This window comes from Pomacea canaliculata, linkage group LG9 (genome assembly GCF_003073045.1).
Source record: "Pomacea canaliculata isolate SZHN2017 linkage group LG9, ASM307304v1, whole genome shotgun sequence".
Classification (NCBI taxonomy): domain Eukaryota; kingdom Metazoa; phylum Mollusca; class Gastropoda; order Architaenioglossa; family Ampullariidae; genus Pomacea; species Pomacea canaliculata.
Genome location: NC_037598.1, coordinates 1,678,198 through 1,703,359, shown reverse-complemented (window position 1 = coordinate 1,703,359; position 25,162 = coordinate 1,678,198). Strand labels below are relative to the sequence as shown.

The 25,162-nt window shown below is 38.7% G+C and overlaps 3 protein-coding genes across 7 annotated transcripts in view; 1 reads left to right on the top strand and 2 right to left on the bottom strand.

Moving 5' to 3' along the window:
* The first annotated feature begins 433 nt into the window (after positions 1–433).
* On the top strand, positions 434–5,826 carry LOC112572340 (protein lifeguard 4-like). Its single transcript, XM_025251969.1, has 7 exons — positions 434–675; positions 1,401–1,509; positions 2,139–2,244; positions 2,859–2,892; positions 3,243–3,360; positions 3,637–3,682; positions 4,570–5,826. Exons 1-7 carry the CDS (start codon positions 576–578, stop codon positions 4,768–4,770), a joined length of 714 nt encoding a protein of 237 aa, XP_025107754.1. The 5' UTR covers positions 434–575; the 3' UTR covers positions 4,771–5,826.
* On the bottom strand, positions 4,991–18,832 carry LOC112572339. Of its 5 annotated transcripts, none has more exons than XM_025251968.1 (14): positions 18,620–18,832; positions 18,339–18,507; positions 17,750–17,924; positions 17,032–17,285; positions 16,219–16,251; positions 15,163–15,352; positions 14,879–15,057; positions 14,109–14,321; positions 13,127–13,309; positions 12,271–12,288; positions 11,023–11,301; positions 9,493–9,670; positions 8,776–8,969; positions 4,991–7,833 (listed from the first exon to the last, which is right to left on the bottom strand). In XM_025251968.1, exons 3-14 carry the CDS (start codon positions 17,785–17,787, stop codon positions 7,571–7,573), a joined length of 2,022 nt encoding a protein of 673 aa, XP_025107753.1. In that variant the 5' UTR covers positions 17,788–17,924; positions 18,339–18,507; positions 18,620–18,832; the 3' UTR covers positions 4,991–7,570. The 5 variants fall into 5 exon arrangements, with proteins under 5 accessions (XP_025107753.1, XP_025107749.1, XP_025107752.1 ...); XM_025251964.1 differs by lacking the exon at positions 18,339–18,507 and having other exon boundaries at positions 11,023–11,103; positions 11,152–11,301; XM_025251967.1 differs by lacking the exon at positions 18,339–18,507 and having other exon boundaries at positions 11,023–11,103; positions 11,152–11,232.
* An 871-nt stretch (positions 18,833–19,703) lies between these two features.
* LOC112572057 overlaps positions 19,704–25,162 on the bottom strand; it is a 50,320-nt gene continuing 44,861 nt past the window's right edge. The window contains exon 24 of the mRNA XM_025251572.1: positions 19,704–25,128. Within this exon, the coding sequence (XP_025107357.1) occupies positions 24,736–25,128 (393 nt within the window). The 3' untranslated portion in view covers positions 19,704–24,735. The remainder of the gene's footprint in view (positions 25,129–25,162) is intronic.

The window sequence follows — 25,162 nt, the reverse complement described above, 5'->3', positions numbered from 1 at the left end:
TTGTGAAGTACCTCAACGCCATGAAAACTCACTTTACTCTCAAGGTGAAAAACTTAATATTAATTTATTTTCACTCATGGATTGCTATTTATAGGAGCCTGTGATTTTACTGTTTATTTACACTTTTTACTGACGTATAGAAGCAGATAAGCAATATAGAAATTCAGATTTATCACAGACATTATTTGATACAAGACATTGTTCCGTGGCCTAATTATAGCAAAGATAATGATTTGGTTGAACCAATCACAGGGAAAAAAATTAGGTTACAACTGCTGTCTTGATGCCTTTGACTATTCCTACTGAAATTTGTGATAGCACGAACTTGTAATATTTATATTACCATTTTATACACGTCCGTGGTGATACCAAAGAAAATTCTGTCGTCTGCAATATATGCAAATGAGAGATAAAGTCATGTGACGAGATCCTATTTTTAGAAAACAGTCACAACGGAAGTTTGGAAGCGACACGGATTCTGTGGCAGTGTCGAGGAAGATAAGTCAAACTGAAATAGCCTCTAATTTCTGTACTGCCACAGAGTGGATTATCTCAGTTTTACTGACTGCAGCAGCATGGCAGACGGCAAGCTACACGCAAGTGGAAAGACTGGCATTGTCGATGATTTTATGTACGGTTCCAATGTCGCTTCGGCGCATGTCTACATCCGACTGGGTATGTGGCCCGCTTGCTGCTACTTTTGTTTTAAGAGTATATTTGTATTTTTCATGTGGACCTTCCATATGGAATAGAACACGAAGGACGAAATGGCGATCGTACGAGCCTAGGAATAGTGTTCAGTTGTTTTAAATGTTTTACATCGAATACTTAAAGTGTGACACAGATGACAGGCACCAACAAAATAGTTATTAAGCTTTTCCTCAATGTTAATTACTTATTTTTTTATCGACACTTAAGCTACTTAAATTAGTCAAGAGGTAGGCATATATTTAACCTCAGGAGTAACACACACACACATAAAGACAGCCGGAACTTTCCACGCTATGTCGTTCATTTTTTTTAATATAAAATACTAATGATTAGTGGACCTCGGCATGAAATACGTACACACAAACACCTGTCCCCGATATATACAGTTTGTGCATACATACAGAAATGAACGTTTTCAGTAAGCTTACCTTTTACTGCTTTCTTTTTTATTCCCATGACTTTTTTTGTTTGTTTGTCGTTGCCATCTGTTTTCTAAATAATGTTGACTTTGAGTAAGTGAAGATATGATTAGGCATTTTGCTTGAAAAAATTAAAGCTCCTGTTTTATTATAACAATCAATAGTGCAAATTAATAATAAGTAATGTAATAAATCTGAAATAAATATGATGTAATGATGAGTATCCCTTATACATTTTTAAAATATACAATATATTGGACATTTGTACAGGATTTCTTCGCAAAGTGTATGGGATACTTTCTGCTCAGCTACTGACCACCACAATATTGGCATCTATCTTCCTTCTTCATGAACCTGCTAAACAGTTTGTGCAAGAGAAGTATGTCGCTAATTTATACCATATGGTATGGTTGACTGGGCAATACGCTGATTGACAGGAATTGCTTACATATGTAGAGTGCTTGTCTGTGTGTATGTGTTGGATGACTAAGTGCAAATGTACATTCACGTATGCATAATCTAGCAGATCAACAATGTTATAAATATAATTGGATTCTGATAACAGCTAGGGAGAGACTGTGATAGGTGATGATGACATCTGATTTCTATTGTTGTATGAGTTATATAATGTGTTTTTTTTTCTGCTCTTATTAATTGTGCATAAACAATTTTAGATCGTGTGTGTGTGTTTTCATGCATGCATGTGTGTATATTTATAAATGAATGAGAGCATGCGTGTGACCATTTTTATTTTTTTGTTGGTGTTTACAGTGCCTTTAGTAACTGAATTTTATGTTTATAATGATAATTTGCACATTTTTGAAATAACTTTCTTTATGTTATGAAGTCTATTGTGTCATAATAAATAGGTAGACCATTCTTTTTTCATTCTGCTTTGTTGTTAGTAGTAGTAATTAAGGTAGGTGTAAACCATACTATATGAATTGATAACCTAATATATATATAACTATGTATATTAATAACCTAATTGTACTTTTTTATCTACAGACCATGGATGTTGTTTGTTTCGTTGATTGGAACCTTGGGAGTTCTCCTGGCACTTGTGTGGAAACGCAATGAAACCCCTATCAACTACATCTTGCTTGGTGTATTTGTGAGTACTAAACATTCAGAACAGCTGGGTGGGATAAGGGGGCAGAGTGTGGGTTGCAGCCATTTCTCATTCTTATCTTGTATGTTGAAAGATTGCACATGACATTTCTGGTAATTTAGGAAGAGATCATCTACATCAGGGATGCCCGACTTTTTATAATAAGAGAGAGAAGAGTGTGTACATGCACCTTCTGTACTCTTGTAAAGTAGTAATGTTAGTAAAGGTTTAAGTTTACAAATACAATATTTTATCATGTTCTTTTTGTATGTCGCCATATCTGCCTGTCTCTTTCTCTTTGCTTTCTTAATTTTGTCTGTCCCCATACTACTCCATAATGAACATTATATTCTATTTAAAGGGAGTAACTAATGACACTTCATGAAAGGAGGATAAACATTCAGGATGAGTAGGTTTGTCACTGTTCAAAGATAGAGAAAGCAAGAAAGGATTTTGATATACACTTAGTTAAAGCTTTGATAGAAATGTAGGAAAGTTGTCATGAACATTTTAATTTTGTTAACTTACTTTTGTTTCTGAGAGTATGTCACATCTAATTGAATGCAACAAAAGACAAGGAAAGGAAATGAGACCTTTATCGGGAATTTGTTTTTCAGACCTTGTTGGAATCCTATGCAGTTGGCGTAATTGGTAAGTATAAAATGTTGTCTTTAAGGTATTAACTTTTAAAGTGTTTTCCCAGGGCTCTCATTTAGTGAAGAGTAAGTGTGCTTAATTAATGAATTACTATAATTTAAATATTTTATAACTGTTATAGTTAACTATGCTAATGTAGCATGAATGCACACAGATACACATATCTCACTCTGCTCTGCTTCATTTGTAATATATATATACAAAGCATGTTTAAAGAGGAGATGAGAAAGTGGAGACTTTAGACTTAGTTTTCTGACACTAAAAGTAATTTAAGATGTCATTCTTCTTAGGTAAAGTTTAAAAACTTCAAAATGATGTTGATTGTATGCAGTGTGATATTGCAGTGACACTCTACTCAGTTGTATCTGTTCTGGAGGCCTTTATCCTGACGCTGATGGTTACAAGTGGCCTCACATTATATGCTTTTCAGACCAAACGAGACTTCACTGTTTATTATGGCTGGTAAGCACCAATTCGTGGCTGTTGATCATCCATCAGTCAAATGTTGACAACAATGTAACAAAATATGTGTGTGTGTGAAAATCAGGGAGGACAACATTTTGGAATACATAGTACCTATATGAGACATGATAATGATTGAAATGAAGTGGCCTGGTTTTGAAAATAAATATTATATGGATCAAAAGTCATAATATTTTGTATGGTATTATCTCTTTTTGTGGTCATATGTACTCATTTAAAATCTAACATAATAGCCAGTTGTTATTTATTTTTCAGTCTCTTTGCTTTTCTCTGGATCCTTTGCTTAGCAGGATTTCTGCAGGTAAGTTTTTTTTTTTTTATCTTTTTGCAATATTGCCTGGAAAAAACGTGAAAATATTTTAACACCTTTACAGCATCTTGAGATGAGCCTTACGTTTCATATTATGCATAAGATTCACCTATGAATGCTTTAGAAATAGATTTTTCTTTTTCAAAACAAGTTTAAAGTGGCACAAACCTGCTGTTAACATCATAGAGCTAATATAGTAATTGTTGAACTTCATGAAATGATATGGGCAAGATATTCTACACACTGGGGTAAGAGAAATAAAAGGAGTGGTGCCAAATCTTGTCTGATGATGAAAAAGAAAAACATGTAGTCAGATTGGATTGGATCAATACCCATCAGCATTTCACTTATTTATAAATGCATTCTTAAAATTTTGACATGAAATCAGATGATTTTATATGGTTGTGAGAAAAGCCACAATAAATGATTGGTAGAGACTGAACTTTTTTTCCCATATAAAATATGGTGCAGAAAGGTAAATACTATTGCACACAACCTGGTTGAATATTTACCAAATTTACCCTGACTGACATCTTAGAGTTTTGGGAAAGGAAGGCAGTGAGGGAGGGGAGATTGGCAGCACCACCCTTGCAGAACAATTGCCCGTTAGATAAGTCTCTAAGACCTTTCACCTCAGGAACAGAAAGGTTATGAAACCTTCCTTATCTTTTTTTAACTTACAGCCAGCTATTTTCAAAGTCTTTAAATGAATTTCTGGTTCACTAGATTGTAAGATTTAGCAGAAGACACGATGTAATTGCTTAAACAACAATGTAAATTGTGTATTTTAATGTTGTCATGAATTTGATGTGTGTTCAGCTGATTTTGTATATTTTGATGTAGTTATGGATTTGATGTGAGTTTAACTGATGTTTCAGATCTTCTTTCCTGGTGTGCTGATTGAGCGAGCCATGTCTGTTGGAGGAGCCATGTTGTTCTCCTTTTTTATCATTGTGGACACACAGATGATGCTGACAAAGTTGTCACCAGAGGAATACATCATGGCGGCCATCAATCTCTATCTTGACATCATTAACCTGTTTCTGTATATTCTGCGTATCTTTGGTGAACGCAAATAAATGGTTCCCTTTTTATCTGCTCAGTTTACATTGTGGGATTTGCTGTTTTGTTCAAGATAAGGTCATAATTAACAGCTTATATGACATTTACTATCTTGAGCTATCCACTGGGTTTCTTCTTTGATGCAACTTAGCTAAATTTTTTTTTTTTTTGGTGGCATAAATTTTACTTTCAATTCTTTAATAAAAATTGTTAATATTCCAGCTAGGTGTTGGGATATTTTTTTTTTTTTCAAGTTTTTATTTTCTTAGCTAAATTTTTTTTTTATCCATTTACTTGGAAATGGTTAGTTTTATATGGTTATTGGAGGTGACAATAGAGACCATTGTTTGCAGGTATTAATTACTTGACTTAAACTATTTAAATACATGAAAGTATGGAAATAAATGGAAAGTGCAGAATACGAGTCACCTGACCAAAACTCATTGTCTTGCTGTAAGATGAAACTCCATCTGCTGGCAGAAAAGGATATTGAACTTTTGAAATAAAAATTTTTGGGGTTTCAAAGCTTATATGAGGCTCCTGCGGTAAGTACATATGTCTGTGTGCACTTATCTTACTATATTATTAGGTGAAGGGATCATCATACTAAAATATTTAGCTTTTGTTTATAAATAGGCATAACAACAATTAACAGAAGTGATTCTGATTTTTTGTGTATTTAATATCTTTCTTGAAATGCAAAGTGGTTATTTATTTTCAAAATCCATTTTCATTTTTTGGGTAGATTGTAACGTTTTGTCAGGAACAGCTCATGATGCTACTTTATTTCAGAGTTTCTTGAAACATTTCAAGCATTATCAATATATTAAGGTGCGAGTTTCATCACAATGTACACTATTTCAAATGTTCTGCACAGACTTGCATTGAGGGGCATAAAAATTTGATATTTTTACATAACATAAAAAACTTGATTTAGTTTTCTCCGATGCCTATTTGGCAGAAATAATACTAATACATGTTAATAATTTATCACCAGTATATGCATCTGAATTATCTGTGATGGTAAATCATGGTTTCATGGTAAAAGTTTTGAAATAAAATTGAGAAAAATTTTCATTGTGCTCTTATTATACAGTCCCAATGCCTAATCTCACTACCACCTTTCCAGCACATATTTGGGGTAAGAGTCAAGGATGGCACAATAAAGACTGTATATGACTATCTAGGGGTGGGGTCAACTTCTGAAGAGATCCATGTGAGAGTTGGGGTTGGTAAGATAACAGCTGAGACTTTACAAGAATACAAATAAAAGATATTTTCATTCTGATGTATTCATCACTATAAGGGAATAGTCATAAAAGGTCTCCTAACTTCAGTAAATGTAAATGCAATGTAAATGATCTTGCACAGGGAAGTGTTTGGTGTCTGATTGTTTACTTTTTACCATTTAAGGTGACTGGACAACTTGACGAGGAGACTGCATGAAGATGACAATAAGATTTTCATAGCAACACACTTTCAAAAATTATATTCCTTCATTTGCATTTGCAGAAAGTGTGTCCTATCATCTATTATATTACTATTATATATTATAGACTTTTTACTGCACGGTTTTTATATTTTTCTGCTAACTCTTGCAAGTCAATATTTAATCTGTTAGATCATTGGTAAATGGTATTTATGTGCTGTTTCAAAGTAGCCACTGTACTTATGATGTCCCTTCTTGACGGAGTGCACGACACCTGTCATTGGGGGTCACGAAGTTTGGGTTACAAGTGAAGAGGAAGATAAACCTGTGGTGATACCAGTCGCAAAGTGACTTGTTTACTTGCTCTTCCCCAACCCCCTATTTCTGCTGTCTAAAATAATTTACTGTGAGAAGAGGTACATGAAAATTTGTGCTGGGATCAGTTGCACAACACATGTCTAAATCTGAGCCCCTTTAGCACCATATAAAAATACAACATTACAATGACTAACTTATAATTGTATGAAGACTGAAGACGACAGTGGGTGAAGTTTGGTTTTTATTATTGCTTCTTGTACATTAGATTTCCCTAGCAAGATGAGGCCAATCGCCAAAAAGTATTATTTCATGCTAAAGCATCATTCCCCAATGTTGTGGATAGTGATTTGTATTAATTTGGAGCCACCGACAACAAAAGGCAGTAATTAAACGTGAAAAGTAAACATATCCCAAGGCAAAATACATCATAGTCCATACAGTCAATAACTTAAGTATAGATGACAGCACTAGTCAAAATTTGATGAGGATCGGACAAACAGTGGATTTGTCTTTATTTCAACCATCGCACAACTCATTGCGATGCTCTACTTTATAAGTGCTATTTACAACATTGTCTTAACGTGAACGAAGAATCAATATACTCTCCACATGCACTGAATCCAAGAAACCACCTTCAGACTACAACAACTTTATTGTCATGTGACTACCAAGGAACAGTGATAAGAAGGCTGCAAATGTGTTGACTTCCTGTCAACAAGAGTGCAAGGACTGTCTTTGTCATATTACAATGAGGGAGTAGTCGTCAGTGTCCAGTATTCTAACTTCATCACCAGTGAATGGAAAATGCTAATTGTACGCCAACATAAGTAAACAAAAATATGTTGGGAAGAATACTCTGCAGAGCTTATAGCATTGTCGTACTTGAAGATCAAATGTTTGCCATTTAATCATTGCAGTCAACGTCCTTTTGGTCACATTTCTTTTCCGATTTCAGTCTTTTTCTAAACGAAAAATGCTAAAAAAATAGCTGAAAAAGGAATTAAAAAATTTCAGAACAAAGAACATAGCGTTGGAAGCACGCTGCCATTTTGAGGACAAGCTGAATCATTCTACGATTTCTGGAAATGAGTTGCACACTTCCATGTTTTATCTTGTGAGTTTTTCAATGTGAATATCTCGTAACCTTTTAACCAACAGTTGCTGATCCTGTCCAGCGAAGTCCGCTTACTTAGGATGTTGGACTTCTCCACCCATGACCCAGAGGTGTCACGGTGAAGTAGTTTGAAGGCATTGTAGGGTGGCTCCAGTACTCCACTGCAGTTGACTGTGTTACTAAATTTCTGGGTATTGATCTCCTTTAAGTTTTCCGGAACTGGTAACAAATAAACGTTCAGAATCATAACAAATGTGTTCTGTCTGCCTGTCTGTACCTGTTTATGTGTGGTTCTTCCACTCGTCTTCTTGTGTGCGTTCTTCAATGTGTAGGTCAGTATGTATGTCTATTCATCCTTTTTTTGATCTCAATCCATCTTTATTTCTCTCCCTTCTTGAGCTGCTACAAGTCAAGGGAAGTAAAAAAGTAAGTTAAATAATGTTACGGATGTTCTGAATCGCACTCAAGACGAGATTATAAAGAAACGAGTTTTCTACAGCTTGAAGTTGTTGTTGTTTTTTTTTTTTACAGAAATGATTGAGAGCGTCAGTGTATAACAACAAAATTGTCCTTTAAGTCAACGGTTTTCAAACTTTTTTAGGCGAGTATCACTTTCGAAAATTCGAATTGACCGAGTCCCACCCTCGAATCCTACCCCATACGAATATATATATAAATTACATACTTGTCTAGGACTTAGTCATGGTGCTCACGTTTCACCCATCATACCTTCACGTACCACACTTTGAAAACCAGGGCTCTGACAGCAACATTATTTGAAGAACAACTAAGGGTACGAGAATAATGGCAAACATTATCATCAAGAAGATGAGGACAATCTTTTAAATTGACCTTTTAAAAGTTGTGCATGAAAAATAAACTGAGTTGGGCCAATTATTGTGTACGATTTCTATCCTGTTTTCATCAGCGAGTACAAAGGGCAGGCAGGTAGACCACCTGAACACACCACGAAATTATCCAAGATTAGGAAACTCCATCGGCTATTCTGGTGGAAATAAAGCTGCCGCATCTTTTTCTACTGGTAGTGTAACAACTTTTGAGATGAACTACACCTTTAGCCTAAGGTATGCATGAAGCGTGTGTTTTTTTATTTTGTTTTTTGTAGTATTATTATAATTAAGCTCACGTGCTTTAACTCACGTGGAAGGGTGTTCCATTTAGTGCCGTTCAACAGGAGAGTTTTATTGTCTTTAGTGGTCACTTGCAGCTTGCACAAGAACAGTCCCGCAAGGTGACAGGTGAATGGGGTGATGGTGATATCCAAGCCCACCCACGCTCCCGTCGGCAGGTGACGCAGCGTAATCTCAGTGCGAGTAGATTCCTCTTTGTAAAAACTGAAACAGATCATCTTCCACATTAAGCAGATGTCAGAAATGGACAACTTAAAAAAGATACAGCAAACTATTTGCTCAAAAGTGTACTCGGGTACAAATGTTTACAGTACATCAACACATTCACATGCATCCTCTAAAACATCAAGACTCAGAATATTGGGAGGAAGAGGAAAAACTAGAGAAAAAATATGGGCTCTCCAACCCAGAAACTGACCTGAGTTTGAAGCCATTTTCTGGGACACATATAAGTAACAAATAGAGTAAGGGACACTTTACACAAACCCTGATATTTCAAATGCACTTCTGGCACAAAGAATTTGTAATCTCAGCCGAACAATGTCTTGTGGATTTTTTCACACATTTGCTCGTAAAAGCAGACTTTCACTGCCCCATCCATTTTGTTATTAGGTGACAGGAGATAGTAAAAATCCAGACAGACTTAGAAATGTGTTTTTTTATTTACTGTCAATAACAAATGGCTTTAAGGTAACTCATGTGTGAGTGTGGAGATACGGTAACTCACCTGTCACGTGCTGTCATTACTCTACCCCCCTCGGTGCTGATGATCTCTTGATTGTTGAGGTATACTTCAGCCTTGTCTAACTGCTTGATATCACTGGCGGGCACCACACACTGTATTTCCAAGACATTCTTGGTCTCTGCCTCACTAACCATGTCCACTGACAGCCTTAGCTCCAGCACTGGCAGAATGGAACTGACCACTCAAACTAGCGTGAAGCTACATTACTACATTTAGTAAGAAGTATGACAGATCCCATCTAATATAAGCGATAACAAATTAACTAAAATTAATTTCTATTATATTACATTGACTTTCATGCTGTAGTTAATATCTGGCATGGATTTCATGTCGAGTCTGCTACCAATATGCTTGCCGGTCAAGGGGATCATTTGTTTCGCTTACAATAATCCGGATGACAAAGGTCACTAGTCTGCCTGGGGTCACCCGCCCATTCGACCATTGACCAATTCGACCATGCATGAGTTGATTCGACCACGAGCCTGAGTCAAGTCAACCACAGCCGTGAGTAGACTCGATGACTGAGTACAGAAGTTACTGTCCAGTGTAATGACACATTCGTTGTATGTATATAAAAATGAAACGACATTTTTTTCTTTACGAATTCACTTGCTACACGTAGGTCAGTCGCCATTGTTATCAAATGAGAAGTAGACGCTGTTAGATGTGGCACATGGACATTTATGTACAAGCGACAAAAAGTCCTTGATTAGTTTAATTTAAGCAATAGAAGATGGCATGACACAGCAGGACGGCTCACAATAAAGCTTAAAGCATTAAAAATGTGAAGATAATAGAAAATATAAAAGACTTTTATATTAATTTGAGCCAATCTTTTTCTTTCTTGTTCTCTCTCTCTCACGCACAGAGAGATAGAGAGAGAAATCGACATGCGTTAACCAAAGATAAGAGATGAGAATCCATCAAAATAAACTTATATGGTGACCGAATTATTGACTAGATGATAATTTGGTCGAATCGACTATAGGTAGTTGTCGAATGCACTGATGGTCCAATTAGCAAATGATCGAGTCAACCGGAGCCCTTGACTGGCCTGACTGTAAAAATCCGGCAAACACTGGCAAAGATACACGCGCAAATAGGCAATCAACAGTACAATCAATAAATATGAAATAAAAAGAATAATCATAATAATGATAACATAATGACTTTTTACACGCACATACGCAAGTAGACACACAGACAGTCATATATGCAGGGCCCACGCACGTATCACTATGTGACGACAACAACACATCAAGTTATGTACACAATATCTATCTAGGGACACAACACATCAAGCTATCCACACAATATCTATCTGGAGACAACAACACATCAAGTTATGTACACAATATCTACCTAGGGACACAACACATCGAGCTATCCACACAATATCTATCTGGAGACAACAACACATCGGTTTATGCACTCGCACACAAAGTCGCCCACACACTGACACACAACCATGTTTGTGCAGCGCCACGCATACGCACACGTTGCTGTGCTTACCTTTTCTTGGACCTTCAGAGTCATTTTTAGAACCGCCTCCAGAGCCATCTAAATCACGTCCAGGTCTCTCTGTAGAACCACCTCCAGGTCCATCGTTAGAACCACCTCCAGGTCCATCGTTAGAACCACCTCCAGGTCCATCTACATCACGTCCAGGTCTCTCTGTAGAACCACCTCCAGGTCCATCGTTAGAACCGCCTCCAGAGCCATCTACATCACGTCCAGGTCTCTCTGTAGAACCACCTCCAGGTCCATCGTTAGAACCGCCTCCAGAGCCATCTTAATTAGAAACGGAACAGCGAAAGTTGTTTAAAGAAGAAACGCATAAGAATAAACTGGTTTCTTTCCTTTTCTTTGTGACAGAAAAGGAGTTTTCACACAGTCAGGGAGGTCACACATGGAAAGTAACCATTTCAGTGTTAGTGTCGCAGTGTCCATTAGCGTCTACACTCTATAACATCATGCGATGTAAAATAATGTCTGCGACGATAGGTTGTGGACACAGTTATCGTCCTGCCTGGCGGGGTACACTGTGTTTTGTTTGGAGTTGTGCAGCTTCACATTTCCATCATGCATGTACACAAAATGGAAGAACATGTTAGAATATATTCATTTGAATGTATTTATATGCGTGCGTGGAAAAAGTAATTTCTGGGGTGTACAAATGATGATGATTATGATGATAATGATGATGATATTAATACCAATAACAACACCAATAACAATTCAACACATTTTCCCACACAGAAGCGAGCTCAATGTGCTTATACGATGTAAAAGACAGTGGGTAGTGGCCACACAATCAGGCAAACATACAAACATACAAACATGCACAGTGAAGATTGTCAGGAACATGAGATATTTTAGAAAAGGGAAAGGTTTAAAGTCACGATTGGAAAACATGTGGCTGCCATCATATGGATATGTTCCTCGTGAAATGTCACTTGGCACATAAATCCTCTTCTACAAGTTAGGTGAACAAAAACTGTTTGACGAGAGTGTTATATAAGAAACGCACTGTAAGTGCACATGATTATTATAATAAATTAAATTGTGGTTTCAGAGTTGGCTAAATCATAAGTGTATTTTCCTGTGGGCCAGTGTGGCTTAAAGATTGAAAACTTTTATTGGCTAGTGCACGAACAGACTTAGGAACATTTGCACAAACTTATGAGCAAGGACTCACACACACACACACGCACACGAGCTGTAAAAGCTATCCATGTAATAGCGAGAAAATGCACTTACTTAACTTTGAAGAGTGACCTAGGGAGAAAAGAAAAGACTTAGTTAACGAGTGAACATTGTCAGATATTCATTTAAATAAAGATTTCAGTGAATAAGGCAAGTCATGCTTCTGTGCGACGAAAATATTGTGGAATGTAGGTATTAGAAGCCCCGGAATATAAATTTCACCTTAAAAAAATTCGAGGATTCGAATCTTGCTGCTGGAGCCATTGAATTCCGATATAAACGAAAGGATTGGAAAAGTAATATATGAAAAATCAAGTTGTAAATAAAACGATGCTCAAGCACATTCTGAACTCTACAATGGAAACACCTGCTTTGCTGGACTAAAAGTTTCGTGAATAAATCTCGAATTGTATTTTATTCAGTTGTGAATCATAAAGTACTTGTTTACCTTCATTCATAATATACCGACATATTGTTCGAGAGATACATAGCTGTCAGGAAAGTGAGTAGGCAGGATTCATATATGAGGAAGGAAGTCGGAATTATTCCTAAGAATTATTAAGAATGGTAGAAATATGTACCCCTCCTACAGAACTATTTTGTGATACCTAGACTTGGTTGTAAGTGGCTCAGATAAGGAGTTACAGCCTAAACTAAACAAACATGAACAAATTAAGTTGGCCGAAAGCTCGGGGCTCATCTAAGAAACTAGAAGACTGGAGAACAAAATCAGCTCCTCAAGACTTTTTGTGGGAGCAAACAAGATGTGAACTACTTTATCGGACGCATCACACTTAACACAGCCACTGGGATATTTCAGTCCCTTACTAACCTTACGAAACAAAAAATGCTTACTTTGTTTAGTTCAAACTTTGCATGCGATAAAAGCCTCTTTTTGATTGGTTCTTACACGGGAAGCCGATGAAGTTGCGTGGTCCTTCCCTGGTTTTGTTGTCCATAACCACCGAGCACCAGTAGACTCCAACGTGGTGACAGCCGGCATGTGGCACCGAATATCTTAGGCTAACAACATAGGCAGACAAGATGATGCCATGCGCAGTCTCTCCTGGGACCCCCGTCAAAGCTGTTGACCCTGTGACACAGCATCAAGTTGATAGACACGCAGCTGTAGGGCCCAGCTGCACGACACGCCGCTAGGCTTAAACGCTTTTAAAATATTCGCCATGGGTACACGGCAAGTCAACTGCTAATGTGAAGCTTACTTCGAAATTACTCATACTGCTTGTAAACATGCCAATTAACGCCTCATATTTTATGAACATTTTGCTTTCAGCTTTGCACTAAGTTCAGTGATCTGGTTACAGTAGCTTAGACAAAGTGACTGAAGTACTGACCTCATGAGGACAAGGGAATGACTAAACAGTCTACTAACAGAACGATAGTTATAGATAAAGAATTGCAAGTGCTGTGAAATAAGCATTATGTTTTCGACACAACACATGTCGTGAGAGACTTCGGTTTGAGGCTGCTTGAATATGTGGCTAGAAAATCCACTTCCCACCCAGCAGCTGTCGAGAGGAAACGATCGAGTTCCTGATTCAACAGCGGAAGATAAATGCCGTGAAAGGATAGTGCTGAACTAACGGTGAACCACTGACAGCTCATCTCTACGGCCACAAGGCTAATGATCAACTTTATGAATCCATGTGGGTAACTATAATCTTGGAAATGTTTTCACCAACAATACCAAAATGGTGACCAACGTGGTGGTCTGGAGGCAGTTGCGTAGGAATTAGGGGGAAGGGCAAAGGGAAACAGTTCCCCCTCAAAAAAGATACTGAGGAGGCAAGAATGTGAATTTGCGCCCCGACCTTTCCCCCTCCAAAAGCTCTCCATCTTCCAACACCACTCTCTGGAGGTTGTAGTTTTACCTGTCTCGTTCATAGTTGCTACAACGACGTCCTTGACCTCAAGCGTGCTCCTCCGCATGGTGATGCTCTCAACGTTGGGAATCGCGCGGACGGAGGTCAGCCCTACAACTGCGGAGCAGGTGAGTGTGAAGGGGAGATGAGGTTTCAGGACATTTGGCGACTTGTCCACGTGGAGGGGGCACTGTAAGGCCAAGGACTTGAGATCCCGATTGTCTGAACACACGAGCAATAATGCTTCAGCAGACTTTCTTACAGCAGTGCTACTACTTATGCTGCCAGCTGGCACACTTTGTACTGCTGAGCCAGTCTCTCACACGACTTCTTTCAAATGACTGGCACACTGCACAGAACACGTGACTAAGCCGGATATAGCTACAAGACAATGAGAACGTTGGAATTATTGAGCAAGACTATCTCTTCCTTTTCACGCTCTTTAAAAAACAACAACAACAACAACAACAACAATCTGTCTTTATTTACTTAACCTAAACTCGACGTTTCATGCTGTAAAGAAAAATGTAATGATTGTACTACCACCGGCAGTTACACATTAAATTTTTTGCATCTGTGTGTGGCGCTTTCATATTTTCCTTACGAATGGAAATGGCTATTATTTTGCAGCTGTCCTCTGACATAGGGCATAGGGCTAGTCCGTATGTAGGATGTGAGATGTAAGGGGGACAGAAAACTGTGTCCTGTCTGAAGACTGTTGCCTTCTGCTTCAGGGAGAACGCAGCTAGCGGGCAACTAGAGGGATGGGTCATGCTGACCTGTGTGCAGGAGTTCCTTGTGGTCACTAACGGTCACCACGTCGTGGAATTCGTCCAAAGCCCAGACTGTGCAACGGAAAGACCCCAAGTCAGTGCACCTTAGGTCCTTGAGGGTGACTTCCAGATAGGGGGGGTAAGAAGTTGCCTTCCCCTTCACTTTCACTTTGCGCGCCGTATACCTAAAGAAAGAAGAACAAGTAATATTTAGTCCACAAGACTGTAGTGTAGCCATGCCTTGCCAGGAAGGAAGTATCCCCAAATAAGACGGGTGTGATTCAATCTACCTGTCCGAAAAAGTGATTTTGTTTTTCGTGGTCATGCTGGCGATCACTTCTCCGTAGAAGGTGATGGCGTAGCGAGATATCCGCTCCTTGTGGATGGGTCTGTTTATGTCTAGGGAGCATTTTAGTTTGAGAGTGGCGCCCACTTTTGTCAGGGACATCAAGCGTGGATCAAGAGCCAGGATTGGATAGACTGCCGATAAGAAAAACAGTTTAATGTAGACAACCCAAGCGGGCTTTGAACCAGAGGCGCGTACATGCGCAGGAGAGACAGCTAGAGCGACAGAAAGTAAGAGTAAATGTGAGAGGGGGAGAACGAATGAGAGGTAGCCACACACACACACAGAGGCAGAGAAAAGGAGGATTAGCAAGTGAGATGTTTGCTTAGGTGATGCTCGGTAGGAATTTAAGTCGTTGGAAAACGAAAATATGAAACCGTTGAAACATTGATACACAAAGACATACTTGGAAAACTCTGTGCAGTTAGGAGATAAAATAAAAGCCCCAAAGAAATAAAGGTAAAAAAAATTGTCCTTTTATTTTGGAGAAAGCTTTATATTTGTCATGCGCACTAACTGGGTCACAGCTTGCACGCACTTCACCTCGGTTGTACTTCTGAAGCGCATTTCTTGTGCCTTACATCCGGAAAGAGAAATGGGCCAATCAAAAAGCACTGAAACATTTTCTGCTTTTCTCAATCATTTATAGTAGAAGTTGCGATGTGATGACGATGACAACAACAACAACGATGACGACGACGACTACGACGACGACGACAGCAAAGTAAGGACCAATGAGAAACATTTACACAGAAACCCTTTGTAACAAAGGGAAGCACAGCGAAACCGTTAAAACATGTTGAGGAAACGTCGAATGGAAAAAAAAAAAAAAAAAAAATCAGAAATCAAATCATCAAAGAAAGAAATCGCACAGAAAAACTTCACAATTTTGATACAAAGTTAAATAGGTATTTTCAATTACAAAACAAGCTAAAGACCAGAAAAAGGGGGAAAGAGCAGCTGAAGTTTGTAGAAAAATTTGCATTTATTTAAAACTTACCCCCAGTTCTTATCATATCTTTCGTGTCACAGTCTGGACAAAAAAGAAAACACAGTCATGGAAGAGTAATTATCTTATTAACTGATGAATATGAGTTTTCGCTTCTTAATCACAGGGAAACTTTTCGGAAGTTAACAACAAATATTAAGGATGTACTAATATTAATATTAATTCTGGGAGATTTATATAGCGAGTTGATTCCATAAAACAGTACAAGAAGCCAGCAAAGAAAAATAATAAATTCAGTGAGTGGAATAAAAGGCAAGAGATGGAAAGAAATGAAAAATATAAAGAAAAAAAAACGCCAGACAGGAAGAAAGTGAAAACAAACAAGAAGATTTATGGGAAAACTATAAAAAGAGAGAGAAAATACAGGTAAAAAGGTAAAAGTCATCCCCTAACCTTTTTAGGTCCTTGGGGGAGGGGGGGAGGTGTTAGAGACCTTACTTTTCTGAGGGGTAGCTTTTACTATTAGAGAAGAAAAGAGAGACTGGAACAAGCAACCTCACACAGACAGAGATAAGAAGGAGGAAAACATTTGTCTACAAATAAACTTAAGGCTAATCAAGTTTACAAACACACCCACGCACCTAGATAAGCAGAATTGTTGCTCGAACGAATGCCAACAATGCTTCTCCCACCCACCCGACCTCCACACACACATTAACATGAGACTCGGCAACATTTGACATTTGTTGTAACTAACCCCCCAAAACATGTGCACCTACTCACTGACGATGTGTGAAGATGTCCGAGTGTACGTCTGCCAACTAATCATAATTCTCAAAGAGCACATAGACTATGCCTACTGACCGTGTATTGTAAACTCTCTGGGTTGACTTTTGTGCTGGACGATCCCACCGTTGACCCAGATGGCGGATTCACACCAGTAGGCACCCGTGAACTGGCACCCGACATCGGGCAAGACCACCTTCAGTTGCTGCACGCGCATCTTGTGGTAGAAGCTCCAGACTCTGGCGTCCTGGAAGTCTGAATCCAGGAGATGGGGATTCTTGTAGTCCGCAGTCATCTCTGCTACTTCTATCGTTGAGCCATTCCACAAACGCCTGGAGTTATCCAACAGATAGCGGCCCCTTTCTCATTTTATTTGCGATTCCACCTGTGTGTGTGTGTGGTTGGGTACGTGCATGTGTAAAGGTTAAGGCGACGTATTTGTGATATGTGGACTACAAAAAATATGTGCTCAAGTGAGAGTTGAACCCGCCATGGTCTTGCTGGTAACAAGTCTTTGTGTGAGTGTGGTGGTGGTGGTAGTGATATGTTAAACACTGAACACACGGTGATAACAAAAAAAATATTTATTTATGAAATACATCATTCTTCCAATAAATAAATCCAAATAAATAAATAAACAGATGGTCGATGCTTAAATTGTCCTAAATAATATTGAAATGAAGAAAATAATTGACCTTGCATGCATTGTTTTAATGTATTTTAAAAGATAATATTTCTATAAGGACCTAAAAGAAAAAAATATATCAGCTATATCAGCTGTCTAAAACACAATTACCTGAACATACTCAAGCGCTTGGTTCCCTCATACTTCATGCCAGGTATGAAGTAGTCACTGGCACTCAAGTCCAGGAAGCCTTCACACTCCAGGGTCAAAGTCTCGCCAACAATCCCGCGAGGCGGGGTCACGTAGACACGAGTGTTAAAGGCATTTTGCTCCTCGGATTGTGCGGCTGCTCAGAGGAGGAGGGAGATAAGGACGAGACAAACAGCAAAGAAATCAACAAGAATATAAACAGTCAATGCGAAATTATGTATTAAATGTTTGTGGGATGCTTCATTTTCTTGTTTGTCCCTGCACGTGTAATGGTCCTAATCTAATTTTGTCTGTCTTACTAATTGTTTTGTGATACACTGTTGAGTATCAGTCATTATTTGCAACATTTGAGCACTTTTATCCAGTTTCGTTGTTACGAAGCTTTGTCAAGAAACGTGTAGTTCATTCTAATTGGTTCTTATTGATATTTTCTTGTTTAACTGTTTACAAGGACTCTTTCCAGAAAATTGCCTTTGACTCACTTTTTTTTTTCAAAGACCGATTATGAAACTCCATTTGTACACACGAGAAAGATTGCTTCCAAACTTACAAGTGTTTTTTATTTATCCTTCACTCCTTTCTTCTTTTCTTTCTTTTTTATTTTTCGTCCTTCTTCTCTCTCTTCTTTTAGTACATCACGGTAAAATACGATATTTTGCCAGGGTTAACGGACTATTTCACTGCCATCTTCACTTTCTTCCTGGATGTAAATTCTTTCACTACAATACATGACAATTAATAATACAATGTAATTAACACAACTTTGTTGTCTCATGGGATACATTCTTGTTGTACACAGCTGTGGGAACCGTATGTTAAAACGATAAATACCTGTTGTTGTCAGCACGATGCCTGTTACAAAAACAAGCCGAAGCATTTGGAACAAGTTGTTTAACACGAAGTCAAGGTCTTTGCAAGGTCTGCCAAAAAAGTTTTTTATTTTGACCATTAAGACTGTTGTAGACATGTAAGCTAATGAGAGGTAGATGGATGGTAAACCACGATACCTGTCGGTTGCAGCTCGTTTATCGCTGAGACACGAAGACGTGTGCGTGATGTAGTCACTGACGTCAGGGAGAGATGCCACGACAACAGCTGATACACCTGTCTCAGGTTCAAGGCCAGATTTCACACGTGCACTCACTCATAGTTTGCATGCAGTCACAACAGCTGTAACAGAAGACTGAAATCTGCGACAGGTGTATTTAGAGATTTACAAGAATGGATTATAACACAAGTCAGCACAGTGTGAGTATACACATATACACAAATATACACAGTATAACAATGCGAGAAAACGAATTTCTAATACTTTTGTTGTAACTGCCAATAAATATTTATTCATATCTTGGTAAAATTATTTCTGTATAGGGCCAGGTCGTCGTCTTTCAAATGAAGGGAGGTAAGTGTTTCGTTATTTCCTGTTTGAAGCTGCAGATCACAATTTGCTTTGCAATCGTTTTAATGTTATGGTGGATGAACCGAGCAAAAAATAGAGGCCAAACTTGTCACACAATATAGGCTGATACTCAATGGGGGTTCAGCTGATTACATAATGTATATAATTATATATATGGAAGATTGAGGTTGAGCTGATCACACACACACACTGTATACAATAACGACATTTTATGTTTAAGGGGTTGTCTCGAACCCAGTGTCTTGCTACGTGTAAAGTAGATCATGAAGAGTGAGTATATAACATCATTTTGTCTTCACGACATGCAAGGGACGCTACTACATGCAGTTTGCGAGTCCGGACAGTTGCTTCCCCTTTCCTAAACAAGAAGGGCGGTGCATGGCCTCCAGCCATATGCTAAGTATGTTACAGACCTCCCTGGTATTTTTCAGCCTTGAAAATAGCTCAGGGCATTGTCGCACGTGCTTTCATGTTGGTGGAGTAGGAACCGCGGGTCAGGGTGGGGGTAAGGGAGCAGACGCTCCTTCAAAAAAGTTCTTGAGGAGGTAAGAGTGTGTGCAGGCTTTCACGGAGCGACCGACAGGATCGAGATGCGAATACTTAACTGTCAGTGAATGTATAATTATGTGTGTGTGACTGTACACACAAGTAGACAGACTTACACTTTTAGAGATAAACAAGTACATGTATTTCAAAAGACTTATCAGCAAAAATGCATGCACCCTCAATATATATGCACTGGAACACCAGAACACGAATATATTCCTCATCACACACACACATATATCAATATATCGACGGAGCCTACTAAATGCAGAAATAAATATTTATTCGTCTTCATATGCTTACTCAATACAGAAATTAAATTATTTACACTCATGTTCTCGTTTGTACTATGTAAGCGTGTTTGCGTGCGTGCGTTCTCGCTGTCGTAGGTGCGTGCGTGTGTGTTGGTGGGTGGCTGGGTGTGGGGGGAGGTGTGATGTGTGTACGGGTGTGTTGTGTGTGTATGTGTGAGAGAGAGGATACTGAGGTCGCAATATTATTTCTCCCGGCGAGGACTTACCTCCAACCGTATCTAAAATAACAAGACGTGAGCTCCTTCCGCTTAAAAATAAATCACAAAGAATGACACAGCAAGCATCTATTTATTTAGAAATGCACCGAAAATACACTGAAAATATTATCAAGTATCACAATTCTTTGTCCACATAATACGAAACAGTATTAGCACAGAGTGGCTGGCTGTCTTCTAGCATAAAATCCGGCATTAACTGTGGAGTCTGAGATTTGTTGAGACAAACTGAAAAAACAGACTGATGGAAGAAGAGCCATACACTAGGAATGTCTTGTGCCAAGTTCTTGGATGAAAGGAACTTTTGTAGGTCAGGATTATAGGATGTATGAAAATAAAAAATCAGCGGAAAGCGAGGTTGAAAGTTTCTCGGAGTGCTGCCAATAAAAATAGTGCCTACCGAAGTTTCACATTCAACGACTTCCTGATGTCTAATCGATTAATAAATCCTTGCTTCCACTCCAAAGAAATTAATTAAAGCACCGGTAACGACCGTGGCATTTAATGAATGACCCTTAATAAAATAAAAGTACGAGGCACATCAATTTGAAAATTCAACCTCAAAATATTTATTCTTTTCTGGCTTATCAGGAAAACTTCAAGATTACAAAAAGATTGTGATTATGTGTTGAAGTTTATAATCTGTTTCTTATATTCACATGCCACAATTCAGAAATAAGAAATAAAAGACTAAAGAGCTGCAACTGTGTAAAGTATCATGGGAAATAAAGCAGCTTCAAAAGTACAAAGGTTTTCGTGCAGTTCTAATTTCATGTGTCAGAAAGAAGAATTTTCTCTTAAAAGCAAAAATGTAGTACATGAGGCGGAAACACAAATTAAGTAGAAATGTTTTATGTCTGTCTCTGTTGCTGTCTGGAACAAGTTTTTCATGGAAAAATAAGTAAATATACAAGAAGCACTCGTACTCGTAACGCGTTGGTTCCAGTGTACACATAACTGACACTAAAGTCACGTGTCATAAACACCTTTGGTCATAATCATTTCACTCGAGTTTTTGTTTTGGGCGTTAACAAAACTACTCGAAGCAAATAGAAATGACATTAGCATCCATATCAAAATCACATTTTCAATGAGACGTGAAAACGAGACAAAAACCACTAGCGTGGTTAAACACAGAGAATTACAATAATTCATGGGAAATATCAGAGACAAGATGTAATAATCATTATTGTTTTAAAAGTCACATGGCACAATGTAAAAAGCCTGTAACAGCCTGAGCACGTGCTCCCTTTTCCACACTAAGACAATGTAATACAGCGTGATCTTTTACATCACATGTCAAAGTGCCTTTTAGCAAATTACAAATCTGCCTTCAGCCTTTTATCCGGAAAAAATGCCAATATTCAATATAAATAAACTTGATGAGAAGAAGCCATAGGAGAAAATATCATTATTCCCCATGGAACACATTATTTTCCTATATCGCAGTAATGCTGAATGTCCCGATTCTTACAAAACAAGCATCCTTGTAGCTGCTGTAGCCGTTACTTGTCACGAGAGAAAACAACGATCGTACATCCGGCAGGACTGGCATGCCATCATTGTCCCACCTCCGCATCACCCAGGATAACAAACTTCTTAAAATTTGTAATGTATGAACAAACAAAATGTCATCAGTTTTTGTTTTCTTTTTGCACCCAGCTACGAGGTTTTAGAAAAACTTTTGTATTAGACATTAGTCTAAACAGACCAAAAGTTAAGATGTCTTTTATATATATATATGAACACACACACACAAACTCGGCGTAATTCGATAATTTCGTAGTTATGTCTTTTCATGACGATAACATATCTAACCACATAATCCCGTCTCACGAGATTTCTCGCTTGCGGGAGGTGAAGGCAGGACACTCGGGACAAGAGCAACATGAAGGGTGGGTGTGAGGGAGGAATACATTATCGGAGAGGATCAGTGAAAATTACGGTCACCAGATCAAATCGAATTCAAGTTTTGCTTGCAGTGAAGCAATTGATTTCTGTCGATTACATACAATCAAAGTTTCCTTGACAGCGATATCAGAGCATTAAGCCTCATTGAAAAGCGAAGCACACAAGAAGATAAAAAAAGGGTTAACACTGCAACACAATTTTCAAAGCATTCAGAATTTTATCGATGCAGTCAGAATACAGCGACAAGAGAAGTGGAGGGAAGGGGGGGGGAGAGAAACAAGAATATAAGGGCAAACTGCTCACAATACCTGATGATGATACACCATTTTAAAGCAACAAGATACATTTCTCTATGGATCATTAAAATAACTACACACTATATCGGCACGGAATAACCAGTTGCAGCATCAACATGATTAAAAATAGCATGTATTTACAAGCAAGAGGCAAGTAAAAGCACCGTGACATTATTTACTAACAAGTTATTTATCAGCAAAGTGCACTTTTTACAACTATTTCGTTGCACGCTGTCAAAAATCCATTTGGAAATGTGACAAGATACGAATTCTATATAAAAATCATAACAAGGGAAACAATAATGACGCTCCAAGCCATCGAGGTGAGATGTCGACTACTGTTTAACACAAAAACCGAAGCAGACAGATTAATGTTTGACAGGTAGCCGACTACAGTCACCCAACACCATGGAGCACAGTTCCACAACCGTACTTGCTTGTGCGCACATAACCATTGAGTAGCAAGGCACAGGGAGGCCTGCACAGCAAGCGGCACTTAGTACTGAGCATCTTCAAGACAATCCTCATTTCTCCTTTGCTCACAGGTCCTTCCTCCGTGTGATGAGAGTCAGTTTCAAACTGTGAACAACTTGTGAGCTTAAGTTTAAACACTAACGAAGTCAGAATCAGCACATCGGAGAAGGTGAGAATTAGAATGAATAACCTCATAAATAAATAGGAATGAATGAAGAACTGGCTGTCTTGGTGGATAGCTAAGAAATAAAAAGTAAGAAAAATGATAAATTCTTGAAGAACCACCCTTTCAATTGTATAAATTATGGAAAGGAAAGAATGAAGGAAAAAAACCAAGGTACAGAAAATGAAATGGACATACATAAATCCATACTCACATATGTATGTACATACGGATATGTGATGTAAATTTAAACAGTTTTGGATGAATACCAGCCATAAAAATAAGAAGAATGCATCATGTAGTCTCCCTGTAGGCCATAGGTCATGAGAATCCCATCTTATCATTACCTAAGACAGTTCCTAAGGGAGCAGCCGAGATCAGAGGACGATCAGTGGACTTAAACACAAGAGGTCAGAGGGGAAAGGTACACCGCTGGCCTTTAGCAGGATGGCCGAGGCCTCGAGAACAGTTACAATGGAAACACTTTCCTTGAACGACGCTTACTCTTCTTCACACACACACACGGGCACAGACAGAATCACGACGCCCTAAAGTACTGAGTTTCCTGAAATTTGATTGATCTTTTGATGTTTACCAAGTCGCTTAAGATTAGTTAGTTACCTTTGGTGTTGACAACAGCAACAAAGTTACTTCATGTGATACACGAGCAATGAGGTCGAGCTGTCAGAAAAAAAGAGAAAAAAAAAGAAGAGAACGTCTCCTTACTGTTGTTAGTTTCTCTCGTGACCAATTAGTCTTACCCAGTACTAAGCCTTCCGGCACTAATTACTGTTCAGCTTGGTTTGCAAAAATGCGTCAGTCAGCTTAAAGGTACAAGTGGGTCAAAGAACTCACATTGGGATCAGAATAGAACTGCAAGGGCTTGCTCAATGTGAGAACATAAAGTTGCCAGTTGCTAGTCACCAAATTTGTACAAATTAGTTGAACAACAGGGTTAGTGTTCAGCGTTTTCTTGTATAAAAGCAGACAATTGTGGACTAGAAGAGAGTGGCTGCATCGTTCAAGAAAAGAATGATTCACTGACCTCTTTAGGTCAGCAAAGAAGGCAATCCTAGACTCTGACGTCAGGCAGTTTACAGTTTATTTACCCCGTTTCATTGTAGTGGAAAGAAAAATAAAATGGGTGAAGAAGAGATTTTTCAGTGTTCAAGAAAAGAATATTTAACATTTTCAGGTCACTGAAAAAATGATTGATTGCATTGTGTGGTGAGCTAGTGTTTTAAAGTAAAAACAAGATGTGATAGCACTCTTCAGAAGTCAGACCGTCAGCGGAAACAAAACACAAAAACACCTGCGCTCTTAGTTGCCACAGCTCAAGATTGTCAGACCTCCGCAGTCGTTCCCAGTTTCGAGAAAGACATTTGTCACAAGTGGTGAACTACTTTCCGATTCTCATTTGCAGAGACTCTTAATGGAATTCTATAAAAATGTCGGTGTGTGGGAGCAAACGAACATATTCATTCGGTACAGAAACAACATCGGAGCAACTGGAGGCGTAGTGGTCTTTACGTTTGTGTACACAGAGATGCTGACAGCAACTCTTATAAACACCATCCCGCAGTAACAGTTTTCATGACACGGCCCACATCACAAGACCTGCACCAGAGCTCTCGTATTACTGAAGTAACCGGAAGTATTGTCCGTGTCCAAGGCGTGAGTTGCGAGCGACGGTTCCTCCTGCCACTGCGCATGCGTCGTGCCAGTGTCGCTCCACTGCGAACCCAGTTCTCGCAGGATGGGTTCCAGTTCCATTTCAAGGTCGATGTCAGTGCCTCCACCGTCAGGATGTCGGTCCTCCGTGTCCCCTGACCTGAAGTAAGTACCTGGGGGGACGTAGGTGACTTCCGTAGACAGACGTTTGGAGGAGCTCAGGGAGGGAGCTCTACGACCGAAGCGTGAGGGTCCCAGGGGGCAGTCTGCTCCAGAGTCGAGGTCACTGGCCTGCAGGGGTGACGTGTGTGGCTGCAGGTCGAGATATTTCTACAGACAGACAAGAAATCGTTGCTTTTTCTTT